Source organism: Geotrypetes seraphini, chromosome 4, assembly GCF_902459505.1.
Source record: "Geotrypetes seraphini chromosome 4, aGeoSer1.1, whole genome shotgun sequence".
NCBI lineage: Eukaryota > Metazoa > Chordata > Amphibia > Gymnophiona > Dermophiidae > Geotrypetes > Geotrypetes seraphini.
In genome coordinates this window covers 101712804-101731559 of record NC_047087.1, presented here as the reverse complement: position 1 = coordinate 101731559, position 18756 = coordinate 101712804, and the positions used below count along the sequence as shown (strand labels likewise).

Genomic DNA, 18756 nt, shown 5'->3' with positions numbered 1-18756 from the left:
ATTCATGAATATTTGTTATTAAGGCATTGTAACGAATAATCAAATAAATAAAGAATTAAAAAAAAAATCCGTAAATTCAGCTGTTTAGTATAATTCTCCATATTTTCCAATTTCCTCAAAAGCACCAATTTGTCCTGAACAATTGATGTACAAGTAGATTGAACTGCTTGCACAGAATTTTCCAAAGTTTTAACTTTTTCCCCCTTGGACTTTCAAATCCTCTTCAAACTTTTGCATTGTCACATTTTGATTCTGTACAAGTGGTATGATTCCTAGACATACCTTGTTGAGGGAGTCCAGTGCTGTCCAAATGGATTCCAATGTAATTTCAGCATGTTTCTCGAGGGGGTGAAGAGCTGGCAATTCCCCTCGCACTGCTGAGATTCCTGAAGCCTCCTTCGGTATCGCAGTTCCAACTATGGAGTCATGGGGAGCCAGCAAACCCGATAGCTCCGCAGGTAGCGTGACTTCAGCTGATTGCGTTGCTGCTCGCGTTCCCCTTTCCCCTGGCTGCGAAGGAGGCGCTGGTCCCGCAGGGCTGAGCGAGATTTCGCTCCCCGAGTCCGATGCTTCCCTCACATCAGACAAAGCAGGAACGCCCCAGGGCGAAGATGAGAAGAAACCGGTAATCGATCCCTGTCGTTTTAAGGTAGGCTCCAGCGTTCGGGCAACCGCCGCTTTACCTGTTCTTTTAGGCATAATTAAGCTAACAGGCTTATCAAGCAAAATTGGCTCAGACAGAAGCTACAAACCGAGCGTCCATCTACTAAGACGCCATCTTGTTTCTCCTTTCCATTGACGTTTAATGAATATAATTTCCACATACTGAGCCTTCTAACAAAAGGGGACCTGAAAATATATTCCAATGCACTTAACCCATAGTGCCCTCATATAAACAATACACATCCTTAATTCCCTATATAAAACCCCTCCCCTCTTTATCATACGAATGCCTGAAAGCACTCATTTAGATCAAGAACTCAAAGCTCTTCCCCAGGCATCTCATATTATATTCCATAAAATTCAACCATACACAGATTTGATTTCCAGCAGGGATGGGCGGGGCTGGGTTTGATTCCAGCAGGGACAGGTTCAATTTCTGTCCTTCAACTCTACTCTTCACCCTGTCCCCACTCCCTCCCAATGCCTTGCAGGTCTCCACCAAGCCTGTTGTAAGACCTAGTGGTCCAGCGGTGGGCTGGGACAAGAGGGATCCCTCCAACTTCATATCCCAGCTGACTAACAATTCTCACCTCTTTCCTGCCACCCCGATTAGCAAATATGATACCTTTAAAATCCCTGGTGGCCAAGCAGTGAACTGGGGCAGGAGCAATCTTCTTGTGCTCCTGCCTCGCAGCAGAGAACTCACGGCAACCATTCAGATAGCAGCTCTGCATGGGGCAGGAGCATAGGAAGATCACTCATGCCCTGGTTCACCACTGGACCACCAGGGATTTTAAAGGTACCATATTTACTAATTGGGGAGGTGGGAGGGAGGTGAGAATTGTTAGAGTCAGCAGGGTCAGGAGACAGAAGAAATCCCTCCTAGTCCAGCCCACCGCTGGAGCACCAAAGCCCAGGACAGTAGACGGAAGGGATCCCTCCTAGACCGGCCCACTGCTGGAGCACCAGGGCCCAGATTCACTAAAGATAGCGACTCAATCGCTGTTGGCCGATTCTCTAACAGCGATTGATTCACTATCAAGTTTGCATGCAAATAATTTGCACGGAGGTGCAAATCATTTTCATGCTAACTCACTGACTCAGTCTCTCAATGCGCGATTGAGTTGGTGCAGAGCCCTGATAGTAGTGACAGGAGAAGCAAAATATCTGCCCAATAAAAAAGAAAAAAGCTCCCCTCCCTCCCCGAACCCCCAAAAAATGGCAGGAAGGATGCCCACTCCCTTCTGCCATTGCCTCCCCCACACGAACTGATATGACAGGATGGATGAAGGAATGCCCACTCCCTCCTGCCGTCGATCCCGCCGTCGGGTCGGGTCCCCCCGTTGCCATCACCCTCCCAGTACCTTTAAGTCGGGAGCAGGAAGGGTGCTCAGTCCCTCCTACTTCTCCGCCATCAGCAATGTGGTCCTTAAGCTCTGCCCCGGTTCATCATGTGATGCAGAGGGAGGGGCATAAGGCCCTGATTGGCTCAGGCACCTCGGGCTCCTCCCTTGGGAGAGGCAAGAGGTGTCTGAGCTAATCAGGGACTTAAGGAAGAGCCTGAGGAAGTCCCTGATTATTCAAAACAATGGCCAATCCAGGACTTCCTTAGGTTCCTCCTTAAGGAAGTCTCTGATGCACATGATGCACTGTTGCGGGGCCTAAGGCCCGCATTGCTGACGGCGGCTGGCAGAGGAGCAGGAGGGACAGAGCACCCTCTTATTCCCAACTTAAGTGGAGAGGGAGGGCGATGGCAACAGTGGGGGGACCCAACGTGACGCACTGGTGGGGGGGACCGACGGCAGAAGGGAGTGGGTATCCCTCCTGCCATATCAGTTCACGCGGGAGGAGAGCCGATGGCAGGAGGGAGTGGGCATCTCTCTTGCCATATCAGTTTGTGCGGGGGAGGAGATGGCAGGAGGGAGTGGGTATCCCTGCTGTCATTTTTTGGGGTTCGGAGAGGGAGGGGGCGCTTTGTCAAGGAGAGGGATTTTTTTCTTTTTTATTCGGCAGCTACCTTTTATTGCGAAAAATGGTCCACCAAGATGATTAATTTAAATTTTTTATGATGAATTTTTGATCATGTCTTGATTGTCATCACAACTAATAGACCGTCATAACTGTTTCCTGACACCAATTTCTACTACTTGTTTTTACCAATGCTCCTTTTATTTCCCCTTTTGAGTAATTAAACCATTGGTAAGTACATCATAACTATACAGACGTCAATCTTCAGAATCTTTTATGATATACAGTCAAACCTCGGTTTGAGAGTAATGCGGTTTGCGAGTGTTTTGCAAGACGAACAAACTGTAACTCGCAAACCGAGCATTGACTCGATTTGTGAGCCCCAACCCCTGGGAACCAGCTTTGTTGCTCCCCTGAGGCCACCTGTGCTGCTCACTCCCTTCGCGATCGCCTCCTCCGCCCCACTGACCGGCCTTGTCCTTACCCGTGTGCCACTGGTGTTGAAAGTGCCTGCTGCCAGTTCTCTGCTGGGCTGCTGCTGGGCCTTGAGCATCTGCGCATGCTCAAGGCCTTCTAGCTCTCACAATCTCCGAGATGCTGGAACGAATTATGCTCGCAAACCAAGGTACCACTGTATATATCATTTCAAGTCCCTGTCTTGTGCTAACCACCACCTACCATTCCCTATTTCGTCTTTAGTTTTATTTTTAATGGCTAAACTTTTAATTTATAATACCCATAAATAATATCTCTAAAAATCATTGATATGGATCATAGGCCAAAAAATCTTTTTACCCTATGAGAAAAGCAACACTTATCTTAGTGGATCCTGCCACCATCAGTGTTGACGTGTAGTAGAAACGTCCGACACCCTTTCCTTGTATGGGCGTTTCAACTCCAAAAGGGTCTTCCACGGGGGATGTTAATCATGAGCTGCCTTTCCAAAAGCTTATTCATGGGCTTACCTCAATTCTTTCAAAATATAAGAATTTGTCCTACTGCTTGCAGTAACAGCCGACCGAACGGCATTGTCTCATAGAGATCTCTTCCGGATTGACTCCAAATTTTTAGTTTTTAACACAGGAAACCGTATCCTTCTTAACAACAATTACCAACAGGTCTACAGCAGTCAGGTTTTAGGATCGTAAAACCCGATGCAAAATAGCCAAGCAAATGTTATTGAATCCATCAATTGGCTATTTTGCATAGGGTTTTACAAATTTGAATGTCCAGATCAGAAAATGGGTGATTGAGAGGGAAAACGCATGGTGGGCTGTTTTGTGAATCGGGTAGGTTAGCAGCGATCGTCGCTAAACATGGGAAAACAGGTTTATCGATCACTGACTTTAGTGAATTGGAGCCCGGGCATTTTAAAGGTACCATGTTTACTAATTGGGGAGAAGGAAGGGAGTTGAGAATTGTTAGAGTCGGCCTGGAGAGGAGGCATGAGGGATCCGTCCTGTCCCAGCCCACTGCTGGACCACCAGGTCTTACAGCAGGCCCAGTGGAGGCCTGTAACAGGTTCATGAGGGGGGCAGATGGGCGCTGACCCAAATATAAACTGAGACCCCCATTTTTTTTTTTGCCCCAAAATCTCAGTTTATATTTGAGTATATATGGTACTCCGATTCCATGCCTACCAAATAACCCCCTCTCCCACTCCATAACAAATATAAAAAATAAACCAAAATAAAATATATCTCTACACTAGCATTTAATGCTCAACTCTCACCATACATGCCAATGCCACGTTGTTACAGTGTTCAATTACATTTATTGTGAAGAAGCTGAACATTCCTGTTTATGGTGACATGATATTCTTGCACTTTAATTATAGAAATCATCAAAATTATGAGGGAAATGTTTGTTTTATTTATTTAGTTGGGCTTTTGCAAAGGTGTGCTGCCAAGCAGCACATATTAAGGGGTCCTTTTATCAAGCTGTGGTAGGGGTTTAATGCGCGTAATACCGCGCATTAAATCACCTGCAGTGCTAGCCGCTAACGCCTGCATTGAGCAGGCGTTAGTTTTTTAGCCAGCCGTGGGGGTTAGCGCGTGATGAAATGTCCAACGCGCTAACCCCGCTAGTGCAGCTTGATAAAAGGATCCCTAAATGCCAAGCCACTCATAAAAATAAAATGGGCAGCTTGGCATTTAGCGTGTACTGCTTGGCAACACACCCTTGTAAAAGGACCCTTTAGTTAGTTAGGGGCCCTTTTACCAAGCTGTTCTACAAAGTGGCCTGCACAACTTTTAGCATATGGACTTCCTGTGCACTGAAGCCACTTTTACATTACATTAGATTAGGTTTTTTTTTCCACCAATACCTTGTGGTTCTAGGCGGATTACAAAAGGAAGAGATTCTGGTCATTTTCAGAAGATTACAGGGAAGCTATTGGTTGTAACATTAGGAGTCTGGTGATGGAGTGAGGATATTGGTTGTATCAAGAGTTTCTCTTGACATATTTCTTGAACAACCTCATGAAGGTTCTGTAGTTTGGTGCTGAAATCAGTAGATTGGAGATATGGCTGTCTAGTTTTAGTGCAGCTGTAAAATGAATGCACTTTCTTTTTTTTCCATTAATGGCCACTTACTAATTTCTTGATTAGCACATTGCCATTAGCACATGAGCCTTTACTACCATCTATTTTGTAGATGGTAGGGGCTCCCACACTAATCTTGTGCTAATTGGTTGGCACATGCCAATGCCCACATACTAACCAGTTAGTGCAGGGCATGCCTACTCTCAGCCTCCAAACACGATTCCAGCGCTATAAATAAAAATTAATTTTTAGCTCCTGAAGTTGTGTTCACCAATCCCAAAACTACTGCAGGATGTCTGAACGTGTTCTGTGGTAAGCATATGCTAGTGCTTACTACAGCTTAGTAAAATGGCCCCTAAGTAAATTAGTTACTGGCTTATTTACTTACTTATTGGACTTCTGTATGTTTTAATTGATTAATTGATTTTAAAGGCATGGAAGGCAGAACAGGAAAGACTTAAAGAGGAAGAAAGACAAAAGTTGGAGAAAAAACTCAGCAAACCGACTAAATCTAAATCTAGGTCTAGAAAGGGCAAAGAGAGACCAGCATCTCCAGAAAGCAAGAGCAGTGGGCCATCTTATCAGAAATCCACAAAAGACAAGCCTGTAGAAGAACCAGATAGATCTGAGCAAGCCATTAATGTAACAAAGGTGATCCCAGCTCAACCTGCTGAGAAATTTTTCAAGGTAAGAAGGTTACTAGGATCAGGGATAATCATAAAATATATCATGGTATGCTGTGAATTGTAAGTAGGGATTCTTAACAGGTATTTTCCCTTCCTTTCTCAAAAATTATGAAGGTTTTTTTTTTTTTTTTTAAACATGAATACCAAATTATGGGGTTCTTTTTACTTAAGGCCATTGAGCCCTTAATGTGCAGTTAGTATGTTATTGCAGAGTAGACATTCCTATGTTATACAACTAATGCCTTAGGATTAACCTGTACTAACTGGATAATGCAGGGTTAATGTGGGAGTACTTAACACCTCCTAAATAGGAAGTGGTATGTGCTCCTATGTTAATTTTTTGCAACCACTGCACACTAATGAAGACATTAGCTTACAACCTGCAAAGAAAATAAATAAAAGAAATGCCCTATAAAGTGCTACATTAACCCCACCCTCTTTTACAAAACCACAAATGGTGTTTAGCACCGGCTGGCGCACTGAATGCTCTGCACTGCTCCAACACTCATAGAAACTCTAGGCCAAATTCTATAAGAAGCATCCAAAGGTTAGGCGCCTAATTAAGCACTGTTCAGCACGATTCAAGTAAAATCGGGTGCTGTTTAGTGAATCACGCTGAGTGGCACCTATTTGGGCACCTATTTTGGAGGCGCCCAATAAATAGGCCAGCTCTAGCACAACTAAATGTTAGGCGCCTAATTGAGCGCTTAAACACGGTTAAGAGCAGTGATTCTGCAACAAGGCGCCTAACATATAGCCACGCCAACGCCTAATATGCATGGTGCCTATTTTTTTGAAGGCCGCCTAAATTTTTAGAGGCACCTTGTTACAGAATCACGCTTTCTTGATAGGCGCCTATGTTTCAATCAGTGCTGATTAAAAAGCTTAATTGAGCTTGTTATTCAATTTAGATAGGCGCCTATCTAGGTGGGCGCCTCCGAAATAGGTGCCTAACTTTAGGTGCTGGTTACAGAATTTGGGCCTCTATGACAGTCAGAAAAGCGCAGAGCATTCAGCACACCAGCCAGCGCTAAAAAAGGGGGAAGTAAACCTAGGCTTAGTGCATGGGAAAGCTCCACATTGGAACTCAGTAAACCCAGATTTTACTGTACTTTAGTAAAAGGGCAAACAACCACAAGATTATAAAATGGAAACAAAACAACTCTTTTTCTTAGATTGCAGAAATATTAAGCTGACACTTTACAAAGACTTCCATCATTCAGCTCATCAAAGACAGGCCTCAAGGTTCCTCTTATACCCACCAGTTTTCTCTGAGCAAATTAACTTGTAAAAGTGCACACATGTTATATAAAAAAGTTTTTACCTCAACATTTAGCTAGTAGTTATTAAGGTGTGTTCCAGTGCATTAGGTGAGACATTCTAGACCAGGGGCACTCACACTTTTTTGGCTTGCGAGCTACTTTTAAAATGAGCAATTCAAAATGATCTACCAACAATAAAATTTTAAAAAATACAAAGTACACTGTATGCAGAGAAAATGTTAATTATCATTTATATTCGGGTGTTTTTTCAAAGAGGTCAAGGCAGATGACTTTAAAATATGCAATGTCACCTCAGTAGCAACTATACAAAAATAGACTAAGAAACCCCCTCCCCTTACTAAACCGCGATAGCGTTTGTTAGCGCAGGGAGCTGCGCCGAATGCCCCGCGCTGCTCCCAATGCTCATAGGCTCCCTGCGCTAAAAAATGCTATTGCAGTTTAGTAAAAGGGGGCCAGAGTGCAAAATATAGACAGCAGATATAAATTCTCAAAACAGACACATTGTGATCACTAAACTGAAAATAAAATAATTTTTCCTACCTTTGTTGTCTGTCTTTCTCTCTCTCCCTGCCCTGTCTTTCTCCCTTTCTCTCCCTGACCCCCTTTCTTTTTTTCTTTCTTTCTCTCTCTCCCTGCCCCCACAAAGCCACTGCAGCCAATTTCTCCCTGCTTTCCCGATGCCAGGTGCGTACAAGTGCCGGGCCCACAAGCCTTCCCCCAACGTCAATTCTGATGTCAGAGAGGGAGTTCTGGGCCAGCCAGGTAGCGATTGACTGGCCTGGAACTTCCTCTCCGATGTTAGAATTGATGGGGGGGAGGGGAAGGCTTGTGGGCCTGGCTCTTGTACGCGCTGTGGGACAGGATCTTGGCTAGGCCTAGTTGCTTTGCTGAATCCCTGTCCCAAAGTTTAAATAAAGGTAGTGGAACACAGTGCTCAGTGCCTCCCAAGAATTGCACACTGAGATTTCCTGGTTGATCAAAACAAAACACTTTAATGGAAAACAAAACTTCAAACACAATTTCAGAAATGGCACAAGCAAAAAGGAGAGGATTCCATGAATGCAATTCATTCCTCATAGGAAGCAAATAAGTCTCACTTTAGCACAAGCTGTGCTTTCAGAGTCAGTCCAGTCCTTCTGACCTTACTCAGGGCCTAACAAAACAGTACATGCACCAAAATACTTGTTCTCTGAAAACGCTGTCTCTGGCTCTGGCTGAGGCCCTGTTAGCCGAATCCCCAACAGGCAGGGAGGAGATGAGCCCATACACCACAGGTGTTTCTGCCCTCCCAAGAGACAGGCTCCGGTTTTCCTTCTTCAACCCCCAGCACAAGTCAGAGCAGTGCACAAGCTGCTCCAAAAACATAAACTCAAAACTCCCACAAAGGAAAAGAAAAACTGCTTGGCTTAACAGCCTACTCACACTCCATTAAGGGTTCTTCTCAGTTAGGCAAGACATAGTCCTCCTGGCACTCCATGTCATAGTCCTCAGGCTGGGCTTCTGCAACTGGTTTGGTCTGGCTGGCTTCCAGTTCCTCCATTTCCCAGTCCTCAGGGAAACTTCCTTGTGCTGCCCATCATTCAGCTAGAAGGACTGGCTTTCTTCCCAGCTTCTGCTCAGCTCCTTGTCCCAGCTGTCTCTCCTCCCTATCTGAGGAGGAAAGCTCAGTAAATGGGAGCCTTGGCAACAAGCCACGCCCCCTCCTAGCAGGGTTAGACAAACTCTTAAAGGGCCCTGCCTTCTCAATATCAGCCTGAGCTCTGGACATTCTTAAAGGGGCGGGTTCCTTCCCAAAGTTGTGAACAGGATTTTCACACTGATCAGGATGTTTCTTAAATCTGGTCCCAGAGTTTTTACTGGGGTTTACAAGGACTTTCTCCTTGATTCTAGTAGGTGTAGCCAGATTCCTGTCATAGCGCCTGGCCTGGCGTCAGGGAACCAGGAAGAACAGAATGCAAAGACACCACAAATCGATCGCGGCTCAGCGATCGACTCACGTTGCCTTTGCGATCTACTAATCGATCGCGATTGACCTTTTGGGCAACCCTGTTCTAGATCATAGGATTATTTCCCTTTACCCACATGGGCTGCAGAAGAGATCTATTCCAACGTTTTCACTCCACCTCTAGTGTACTTCACAGGCTAGCTTAGCTGCTCCCAGCAGTCTTTCTCCTCTGCATACATAGCTGCAGTAGTTTGTGTTCTGCTCTCCCACATTTTTTATTTTTAATTCAATGTAGTTTCATCCCCTTTTGCAGTTCTTTCACGTTTAAAGTAAATTTGAAATACTGCCTGCTTGAGAATTCATAAACTTCGGTCTGTAGCTGACAGGCCAGTCCCTTCGGGGTACCTGTTGGCCAGTCTGCTATTCTTCTGTCCTTGCTGTACCTGCTTTCAGTTTACTTATGCTTCTCCAATCTATTTTTTGGAGACCATTCAGCCCTTTGGGGCTAAGACAGAAAAAAAAAAAACCCAAAACAATTTGTACATAAGTTCAAACTGTTCTGGGAGTAATTCCAGTGCTCATTTTAAGCCTATGTTGGCGGTTATTGGTACTGTTGTTTTGAGCAGAACAATGTTTTAACCTATCGTTGTAGGTGCCTCTACTTCATAGATGGGAGTGTCTCTCTATGCTTGGGTACTGACTGCTGAGAGGAGCTAAGCTAGCCTGTGAAGTACACTAGAGGCAGAGTGAAAAGGCTGGAATGGATCTCTTCTGCAGCCCATGTGGGTAAAGGGAAATAACTCTATAGTCTAGAATGTCTCACCTATCTACTGGAAAAGAGCTTACCAGGGTAAATACATAATCTCCTTTTATGGCCCTAATACGCATTATCTGCTCCTTAATGCATGATATATTAATGAAATGCACATTATTGTGAGATACGTAATAATGATATGCATTCATGCAAAACATCTCATTACTATGTTAATGGAATAGTACAGATTGTGGTGAATACCACCAGCCATGTTATTCCTGGAAAAATAGCATCAGCAAAATGCTGGTGCTATTTTCCTATCTAGGGAACATCAAACTACAAAGTTGCAGACTGATGCCCCTAGATTGCTTCTTAAAGGGGCCACTCAAACGGCCAATAGTGCCACCCCCTTTCAACCCCCTTCTAATGCCTCCCCAATCTATTTTCCCCTGCTTTGAATACAACAGCTTCTCTTGAAGTCTCACAACCAAATCCCCCTGTTCCAAAGACCTCCTCCCATGCCCCTTCCCTCTACCCTGAAGCATGCAACCTTAATGGCTAACAGTAGTATTGCTAGAGAGGAAGGTGGGAGGGTATTGGGAGTGATTGGGGGTACATTGGAGAGAGGTCTCAGGGCAGGCAGACATCAGAGGGGGTGTCTTTGAACAGAAGGGGCATCAGGTTATTTGAAGTGGGGTGGGGGTAAATGGATTAGGGGACATTGCAAAATGGAATTGTTATAGGAGGGCATTGGCAGTTTGGCCAGCCTATTTAAGAAGCAGCCAGATGCTCCTGGGCAGTTTCAGTAATGCTGCTTGCAGGATTGTTCACAAGCGGCATTATTAATATGCTTGTTACTAATATGTAGTACTCTCATGGGAAATCAAGGTGCAGTAAAACCCAACTTTTACCATATAGGTGATACTTTTACCATTCTGTTGCAAATAATAATAATAATTTTATTTCTTATATACCGCTGTACCGTGAGGTTCTAAGCGGTTTACAGTAGAAACAGAAGAAATGCATTAAGTAAGATTAATTAAGATGAAGAGAAAGTACTTAGAGTTCCCTGACTGTCCCAAACGCTCACATTCTTGCTAAAGTACTTGAGAAAAATAAATTAGTTAGGTTATAAACATAGAGTTGAAGAATGTAGGAAAACAGTTCATAGGAAAATTAATTTCGAATACATATGACATATGAATCCTAATAATAGGTGATACTCCTGTACTCGTGAGTTGATTGCAGAAGAATGAAATTAACAATCTTCAGCTCTGCATCCTTCACCAATGCTGTTGTGTCCCCCTCAGTTTTTTCCTTCTGAAAACGAGTTGAGAATGTGTGATTCTGATGTGCTCTGATATTTTTTATTATATTTTACTATTATTTATTATTTTGTTTTTTTTAATCTGAGTTTGAGGCTTGTTGGTGCTGGAGAGGTCCCTGGCAACCCCAGAGCATCTCTGCCTGGGAGAAGACGTGGAGGGGCATAATCAAAAAAAGCGTCTAAGTCCCCTTTTGGCCTAAGTCCCTAAACGTTCAACCCATAAGCAGGGAAAGTGTCCATAACCAAAACAAACGTCCATGTTTTGATTATGGCCTTCCTCTGCCTAAACGCCCAATCTCCACTACGTCTACAAGAACCCCCAGAGCACGTCTACACTTTTTAGCCATAATGAAACAAAAACACGCCTAGGCCACAAACGTCCAACAGAAGGGCTTTTAGGCGAAGGAGGAGCCAGTCCTTCGCCTAAAAGCTGGATTCTGTAACTGGTGCCTGTCAAAAACAACACCGGTTACAGAATCCCCCCCCAATGATCGAGGCAGGAGGGTGCCCAAGCCCTCCTGCCATGTCAAACCGCGACCCCCCCTCCCGACAACATCGGGGCAAGAGGGAGCTCAAGCCCTCTTACCCCCCTGACTCCCCGACACGATCAGGGCAAGAGGGAGCTCAAGCCCTCTTGCCCCAGCCAACCGTGGCACCCCCGACACGATCGGGGCAAGAGGGAGCTCAAGCCCTCTTGCCCCCCCGACTCCCTGACACGATCGGGGCAAGAGGGAGCCCAAGCCCTCTTGCCCCGCCGACTCCCCAACTCCCCGACAATATCAGGCCAGGAGGGAGCCCAAGCCCTCCTGGCCCTGGCGACCCCCCCCCCTCGCTAGTTGTTCGGGCCAGGAGGGAGCCCAAACCCTCCTGACCACGGCGACCCCCTACCCCCACCCCGCACTACATTATGGGCAGGAGGGATCCCAGGCCCTCCTGCCCTCGACGCAAACCCCCCTCCCCCCAACGACCGCCCCCCCCAAGAACCTCCGACCGCCCCCCCAGCTGACCTGCTACCCCCCTGGCCTACCCCCACGATACCCCCACCCCCCTTCCCCGTACCTTTGGTTTAGTTGGCCGGACAGACGGGAGCCAAACCCGCCTGTCCGGCAGGCAGCCAACGACGGAATGAGGCCGGATTGGCCCATCCGATCCAAAGCCCCGCCTACTGGTGGGGCCTAAGGCGCCTGGGCCAATCAGAATAGGCCCGGGAGCCTTAAGCCCCTCCTGGGGGCGGAGCCTGAGGCACATGGACCCAACCTGACCATGTTCCCAAGGCTCCGCCCCCAGGAGGGGCCTAAGGCTCCCAGGCCTATTCTGATTGGCCCAGGCGCCTTAGGCCCCACCAGTAGGCGGGGCTTTGGGACGGATGGGCCAATCCGGCCTCATTCCGTCGTTGGCTGCCTGCCGGACAGGCGGGTTTGGCTCCCATCTGTCCGTCCAACTAAACCAAAGGTAAGGGGAAGGGGGTGGAGGTCGGCCAGGGGGGGGTCGCGGGTCGGCTGGGGGGGTGGTCGGAGGTTCTTGGGGGGGCGGTCATTGGGGGAGGGGGGTTTGCGTCGACGGCAGGAAGGCCTGGGATCCCTCCTGCCCGTAATGTAGTGCGGGGTGGGGGGTGGGAGGTCGCCGTGGTCAGGAGGGTTTGGGCTCCCTCCTGGCCCGAACAACTAGCGGGGGGGGGGTCGCCAGGGCCAGGAGGGCTTGGGCTCCCTCCTGGCCCGATATTGTCGGGGAGTTGGGGAGTCGGCGGGGCAAGAGGGCTTGGGCTCCCTCTTATCCAGATCGTGTCGGAGGTGCCGCGGTTGGCTGGGGCAAGAGGGCTTGACCTCCCTCTTGCTCCGATGTTGTGTGTGTGGGGGGGGGGAGTGATGCATCGCGGCAGGAGAGATGCCTCATCTCCCCTACCGCGATGCCATCACTCCTCTACCCGAACTGCCACGGGTCGCGGCAGTTCGGGTAGAAGATTGATGGCATCGCGGTAGGGGAGATGAGGCATCTCTCCTGCCGCAATGGTTAGGTTGCCGGGCCACTGAACTGATGGTGCCAGCGGCCATCAGCTCAGCGGCCCCTTTTTCGGCACTTAGACCAGGTTTTATTTCGTCTAAGTGAAAAAGGTCTAAGTGCCAACTAAACTGTATTGGTTATACCTGTTGTACGGCTAGGTGTAGGTCGGCCCACCTCCCGCCCACTGCCTGCCCTTTCCCCTCCTCTAAACACACCTCTTTTCTCTCTGTGCGTTTAGAGGCAGGGGAAAGGCCTAAGTTGGTTTTAGATACGTCTAAAAACCAGCTTTGGTTATGGGTATTTGGACGATCAGGCTTTTTGATCGTCCAAGTAGCCATTTAGGACACTTTTTAGACGGTTTTTTTTTATTATTATTACCCCCATAGACTCTAGATCAAATGTTTGCAGCTGGCAAGACAGCCCTCTGGGTTCCTGTTCAGCTGGCCTGCACTGGATCTTGTGGAGCTTGGGGTCTGTTCCCCTGGAAGCTAGTTCACATCCTGATTTATTTGGTGCTTGAGCGCAGGCTATTTGGCCCCAGTTTCAGTCCAGCTTGGCTTAATGGGTACTAGCTGCGTAAATTCCCTGTTCGTGCATGGATCCATGGATCTGGCTTCAGTCTGATTGACAGCCCGAAGATCCCAGCACCTGGTCTGGTTTACTGAGCAAGAGACAGAGTCTTCTCCATTTCCAGCTTCTGTGACAGCCACAGAAAGCTAACCCAGCACAGACAAACAGTGAATACTGCCTATTATAGTCTAGAAAAATCAGAGGGTTGGGTTCTAAATTTTCTGTTTTTAAGAGCTTCTGGGGCTGTAGCTAGGGTCCCCCACTTCTAAAAATCCCTTCCCAGAAATTTATGACCCTTTAGGGGGTGTCCGGGGCATTTTGTAGTGCAACCACACTGCTGCGGCAGCCAAACCCCTTCGATTTGGATTGAAAACATATGGGATGGACTCCTAAAGTGGAGATACCCCTATATCATGCTAGATTTGCAATGGATGGCCAACTGAACTGCAGCCGTGTGCTGCAGCGCACATAATAAAGGTGCAGGAGTCTCAGGCTTAACCCCATCTAGTACTCTTAAGGCTGGGGGATCACAGAGGACCCTTTGTCCAGGGAAGAGAACCTCTCTGGAGCCTTGGGATGGAGCACAGGTGAAGCTTTGTGGACGCTACAGAGCCCAGGAAATGGCAAAGTGAGGCCCAAAAGGATTATTGTGAACAACTTATTTAAACTGTCAGAGGTCTTCCACAGCGGTTGAGGGGGCAATGCTGTCTGCACAAGGGGACGTTTCCTCTCCAAGGCCACATTTTTGAGTGGAAATTCCTGAGCAGGATAAAGAGAAATAGTCTGAGAATGGATAAGGAGTCTGGAAGTCAGCTTCTAATGTTTTTACTGTACCATAGTGAATTGTCCCTTCTGGGGGATTCTGAGTCGCAAACTGAGACTGGCAGTCAGGAGACTGTAGTCTCCCTTGAACAAGGAGAAGACCCAACTAGAGAATGACACAAGGACAAAGTTTGTCCCTGGCCCATCTCTGCAAGCTCTGTCCTCATCCCTTCTCCAGCCCCGTCCCTGCAAGCTCCATCTCTGTCCCCGCAGACTCTGTTCTCATTTGCACACATCTGGAACACTTATGATCCAGTCTGCCCATCTGCAGCATCCACTATCTCCTCCCCTCCCTAAGAGATCCCACATGCCCATTGCTTTTTTGAATTCAGACACAGTCTTTGTCTCCACCACCTCTAAAGGGAGACTATTCCATACATCTACTTGTAATTCCCCTGGTCTTGTTCTCTTACTGAAAGGTCAGACCAATGTTCTATCTAGCCCACACTACTGTTTCCAACAGTGGCCAATCCAGTCACAGTACCTGATAGAAACACAAATAGTAGCAACATTCCATGCTACTGATCCCAAGGCAAGTAGTGGCTTCCCCCATGTCTATCTCTATAGCAGACTGGATTTTTTCTCCAGGAATTTGTCCTGAAGAGATTGTAAACTCTTTTGAGCATGGACTGTCTCTTCTATGTTTTGATATACAACACTCGTATGTCTAGTAGCTCTGTTGAAATGATAAGTAGTAGTATTTTATATTTAAATCTTTTTATTAAACTATAAAAAGGAACAATATTCTGTATAACTGTTTATAAATTACAAAAAGAGCCTTCCATTTCAAACTGGTTTTGTTACAACCTTCCCAAAGATTCAGTTGCCTATGTTTTTACATAATCTGGGAAAGTAATTGGATTGTGTAGAAGAGAACCTAACAGCAGTTCATTGAAATCCAAAAGCAGCTTCTGCAGTTTTTTTGATCATTGAATTCAGTTGTCAATCTAAGGTGTGTTAAGTTTTTACAAATTAACACTATCTTAAGTTTTTAGAGAATGACATGGGGATAAAGTTTGTCCCTGTACACGTCCCCATGGGCTCTATCCTTGTCCCCATCCCTGCCCTGCAGGTAACTGCAGGTACCCATCACCATGTCATTCTCTAGACCCAACAGAATGCTACCTTTTTAAGGCAACGGCTTTGTTGAAGCTTATCCCAGAATTGCTGCGGATGTTAAACTTGGAAGCTCCACAGACTGCAGCATCGCATTGATGGATTGTGAGTGCTTACCAGGCACAGATTTCAATTTTTCTGTCATATCCGGATATTACTACCCTAATTATGGAGCATTGGGAGGTCACAGAGAGCTCCCTAAGGGGAGCTAAGACAATGACTTGCTGTTTCCCAGGCTCCTAAATTTCAGCAATTATTTGGCCATCCAAGTTGGACTCACTGGTAGCTCAGGTTACCAAGCTGACTTCTGTCCCTAGTGAGGTGGGTGTAGTCTTGAAGGATGCACAGCACCACAGAGTGGATGTAGTCCTCAAACGTTAGTTTGAAGCCTTAGCCTTGGGATTTAAGGCAGCCTGTGCAACCTCTTTTATGGCATGTGCCTGTCATAACACAGGCACTGACGATGTGGTGTGCCTGCAACTAGTCATGGCAGGGATTGACTGTGTTTCAGATATCCTATATGACATTACATAAGAACATAAGAATAGCCTTACTAGGTCAGACCAATGTCCATCAAGCCCAGAAGCCCGTTCTCATGATGGCCAATCCAGGTCACTAGTACCTGGCCAAAATCCAAGGTGTAGCAATATTCCATGCTACCGATACAGGCTAAGCAGTGGCTTCCCCTGTGTCTTTCTCAAAAACAGACTATGGACTTTTCCTCCAGGAACTTGTCCAAACCTTTTTAAAACCAGCTATGCTATCTGCTCTTACCACATCCTCTGGCAATGCGTTCCAGAGCTTAACTATTCTCTGAGTGAAAAAAAAATTTCCTCCAATTGGTTTTAAAAGTATTTCCCTGTAACTTCATCAAGTGTTCCCTAGACTTTGTAATTTTTGACGGAGTGAAAAATCGATCCACTTGTACCCGTTCTACTCCACCATCTTGGTCGCTCTTCTTTGAATCTTTTCTAGCGCCACTATACTTTTCTTGAGATAAGGAGACCAGAATTGAATGCAATACTCCAGATGAGGTCGCACCATGGAGCGAAACAGGGGCATTATAACATTCTTAGTCTTGTTAACCATCTCTTTTTTAATAATTCCTAGCATCCTATTTGATTTTTTGGCTGCCGCCGTACATTGGGCAGTAGATTTCATCTTATTATCTACGATGACACCATATCCCTTCTTGGGCGCTAATCCCCAAGGTGGACCCTAGCATCCAATAACTGTGATTCAGGTTATTCTTCCCAATGTGCATCACTTTGCATTTGTCCACATTAAATTTCATCTGCCATTTGGATGCCCAAGTAATTTTTCACAATCCGCATGCGTTTTAACAACTTTGAACAGTTTAGTGTCATCTGAAAATTTAATCACCTCACTCGTCGTTCCAATTTCCAGATCATTTATAAATAAGGTAAATAGAACTGGTCCCAGTACAGACCCCTGCGGCACTCCATTGTTTACCGTACTCTCCTCCATTGAGAAAAATAACCATTTAACCCTACCCTCTGTTTTCTATCAGATAACCAATTCCTAACCCACAACTGAACTTTGCCACCTATCCCATGACACTTTAATTTTCTCAGGAGCCTCTCATGAGGAACTTTATCAAAAGCTTTCTAAAAATCTAGATATACTATATCAACCGGCTCACCTTTATCCACATGTTTATTCATACCTTCAAAGAAGTCAAGCAAATTTGTGAGGCAAGATCTCCCTCGGCTGAACCCATGCTGACTCCGTCTCATTAAGTCATGTTTGTCTACGTGTTCCACAATTTTTTTTTTTTTTTTTAAATTTATATGCATTTTCAAATATATCCATAAGCATCCACTTGTTAACAGAAATACAGAGTTAAAGAAATACATTCAAAGAAGAAATCCACTTAAAGTTCATATTATTACTCTTCCTTAGACCATTAAAGCGTGGAGAATCAAAAAAGAAAAGATAAGGAGATCCTTAAACAGGCAAATATCTAAAGAAAAAGACTTAACGTGAATCGATGATAACCATCTTATAATTAAACAATGCTCTACACATTATGGAGTACACTCTTAGAATCCAAAAAGCTGCGAAGTTGCTCAGGAGCAAAAAAGACATACTTTAGCCCCATATATCTGATCAAGCATTTACAGGGATAGCTTAACATAAAAGTGGCTCCCAGCTTTTTTACATCTTGTCTCATACTAAGAAAGGATTTTCTTCGTCCTTCATAACATCTGGAAATCTTTTTCACCATGAAATAACATTTGAGAAAAACGAAAAAAACATTCTCATAACAGCATTTAAATCCTGTTCAAAAACAAAAGATATCAACAGTGTACATCTAGAATCAATCTGAACGTCAGAGTTTTCAAGAATTGCTGTTATATTATTTAAATTCAGTACTGGCAAATTCCCTTGATTTATTTCACGTGTTTTTTCTGTTTTTGCTGGTAAATAGAAGACTCTGTTTAGAGGAGGCATTGTTTCTGAAGTAAATTTCAAGTTTTCCATCATGTATTTTTTAGCATATCTCCAGGAGAAACACCTGGTGATTTAGGGAAATTAATAATTCTCAAATTGAGTCTTCTATTGTGATTTTTAAGTGAAATCTGTTTTTTATTAAGCAACAAGCCATCACAAATACAAACAGCAGACAAAAGTATTGGTAATTGTCCCCCCCCCCAACAAAAGAAAACAGGGCTCCCCACCTCCCAAGAGGACTGGACTCTGATGTCCTCTCAGGTTACAAAGAACCCCTGACCCCCAACCCCTCCCAAAGCAGACCCCACCCCGCCCCCTCCCCCAGATCAGACAGGCGGACTGGAATACAACTGCAGTCTATTCAAGATACTACTACGCACCCTAGGAGACAAACTGTCCAAATAGGGAGTCCAAATATGAACAAAGTCTCTGCTCCTTCGCCGTGAGGAAGAAGCCAGGGTGGCCTCCCACTGAGAAGGCTATGTAATTTATTCCTCCAATACCAGAAGGAGGGAGGAACATCCGCCAACCAGAAGTTCAGTATATACTTCTTCCCCAAAATATAACATTTGCTCAAAAACAATTTCTCAGCAGAAGTTCAAA

General features: G+C 45.6%; 1 protein-coding gene across 2 annotated transcripts in view; it reads left to right on the top strand.

The window, feature by feature from the left end:
* SPAG17 (sperm associated antigen 17) overlaps positions 1 to 18756 on the top strand; it is a 742651-nt gene that overhangs the window by 331317 nt on the left and 392578 nt on the right. For both annotated transcript variants that reach the window (XM_033941513.1, XM_033941512.1), the window contains exon 20: positions 5607 to 5861. In XM_033941513.1, the coding sequence (XP_033797404.1) occupies positions 5607 to 5861 (255 nt within the window). The remainder of the gene's footprint in view (positions 1 to 5606; positions 5862 to 18756) is intronic.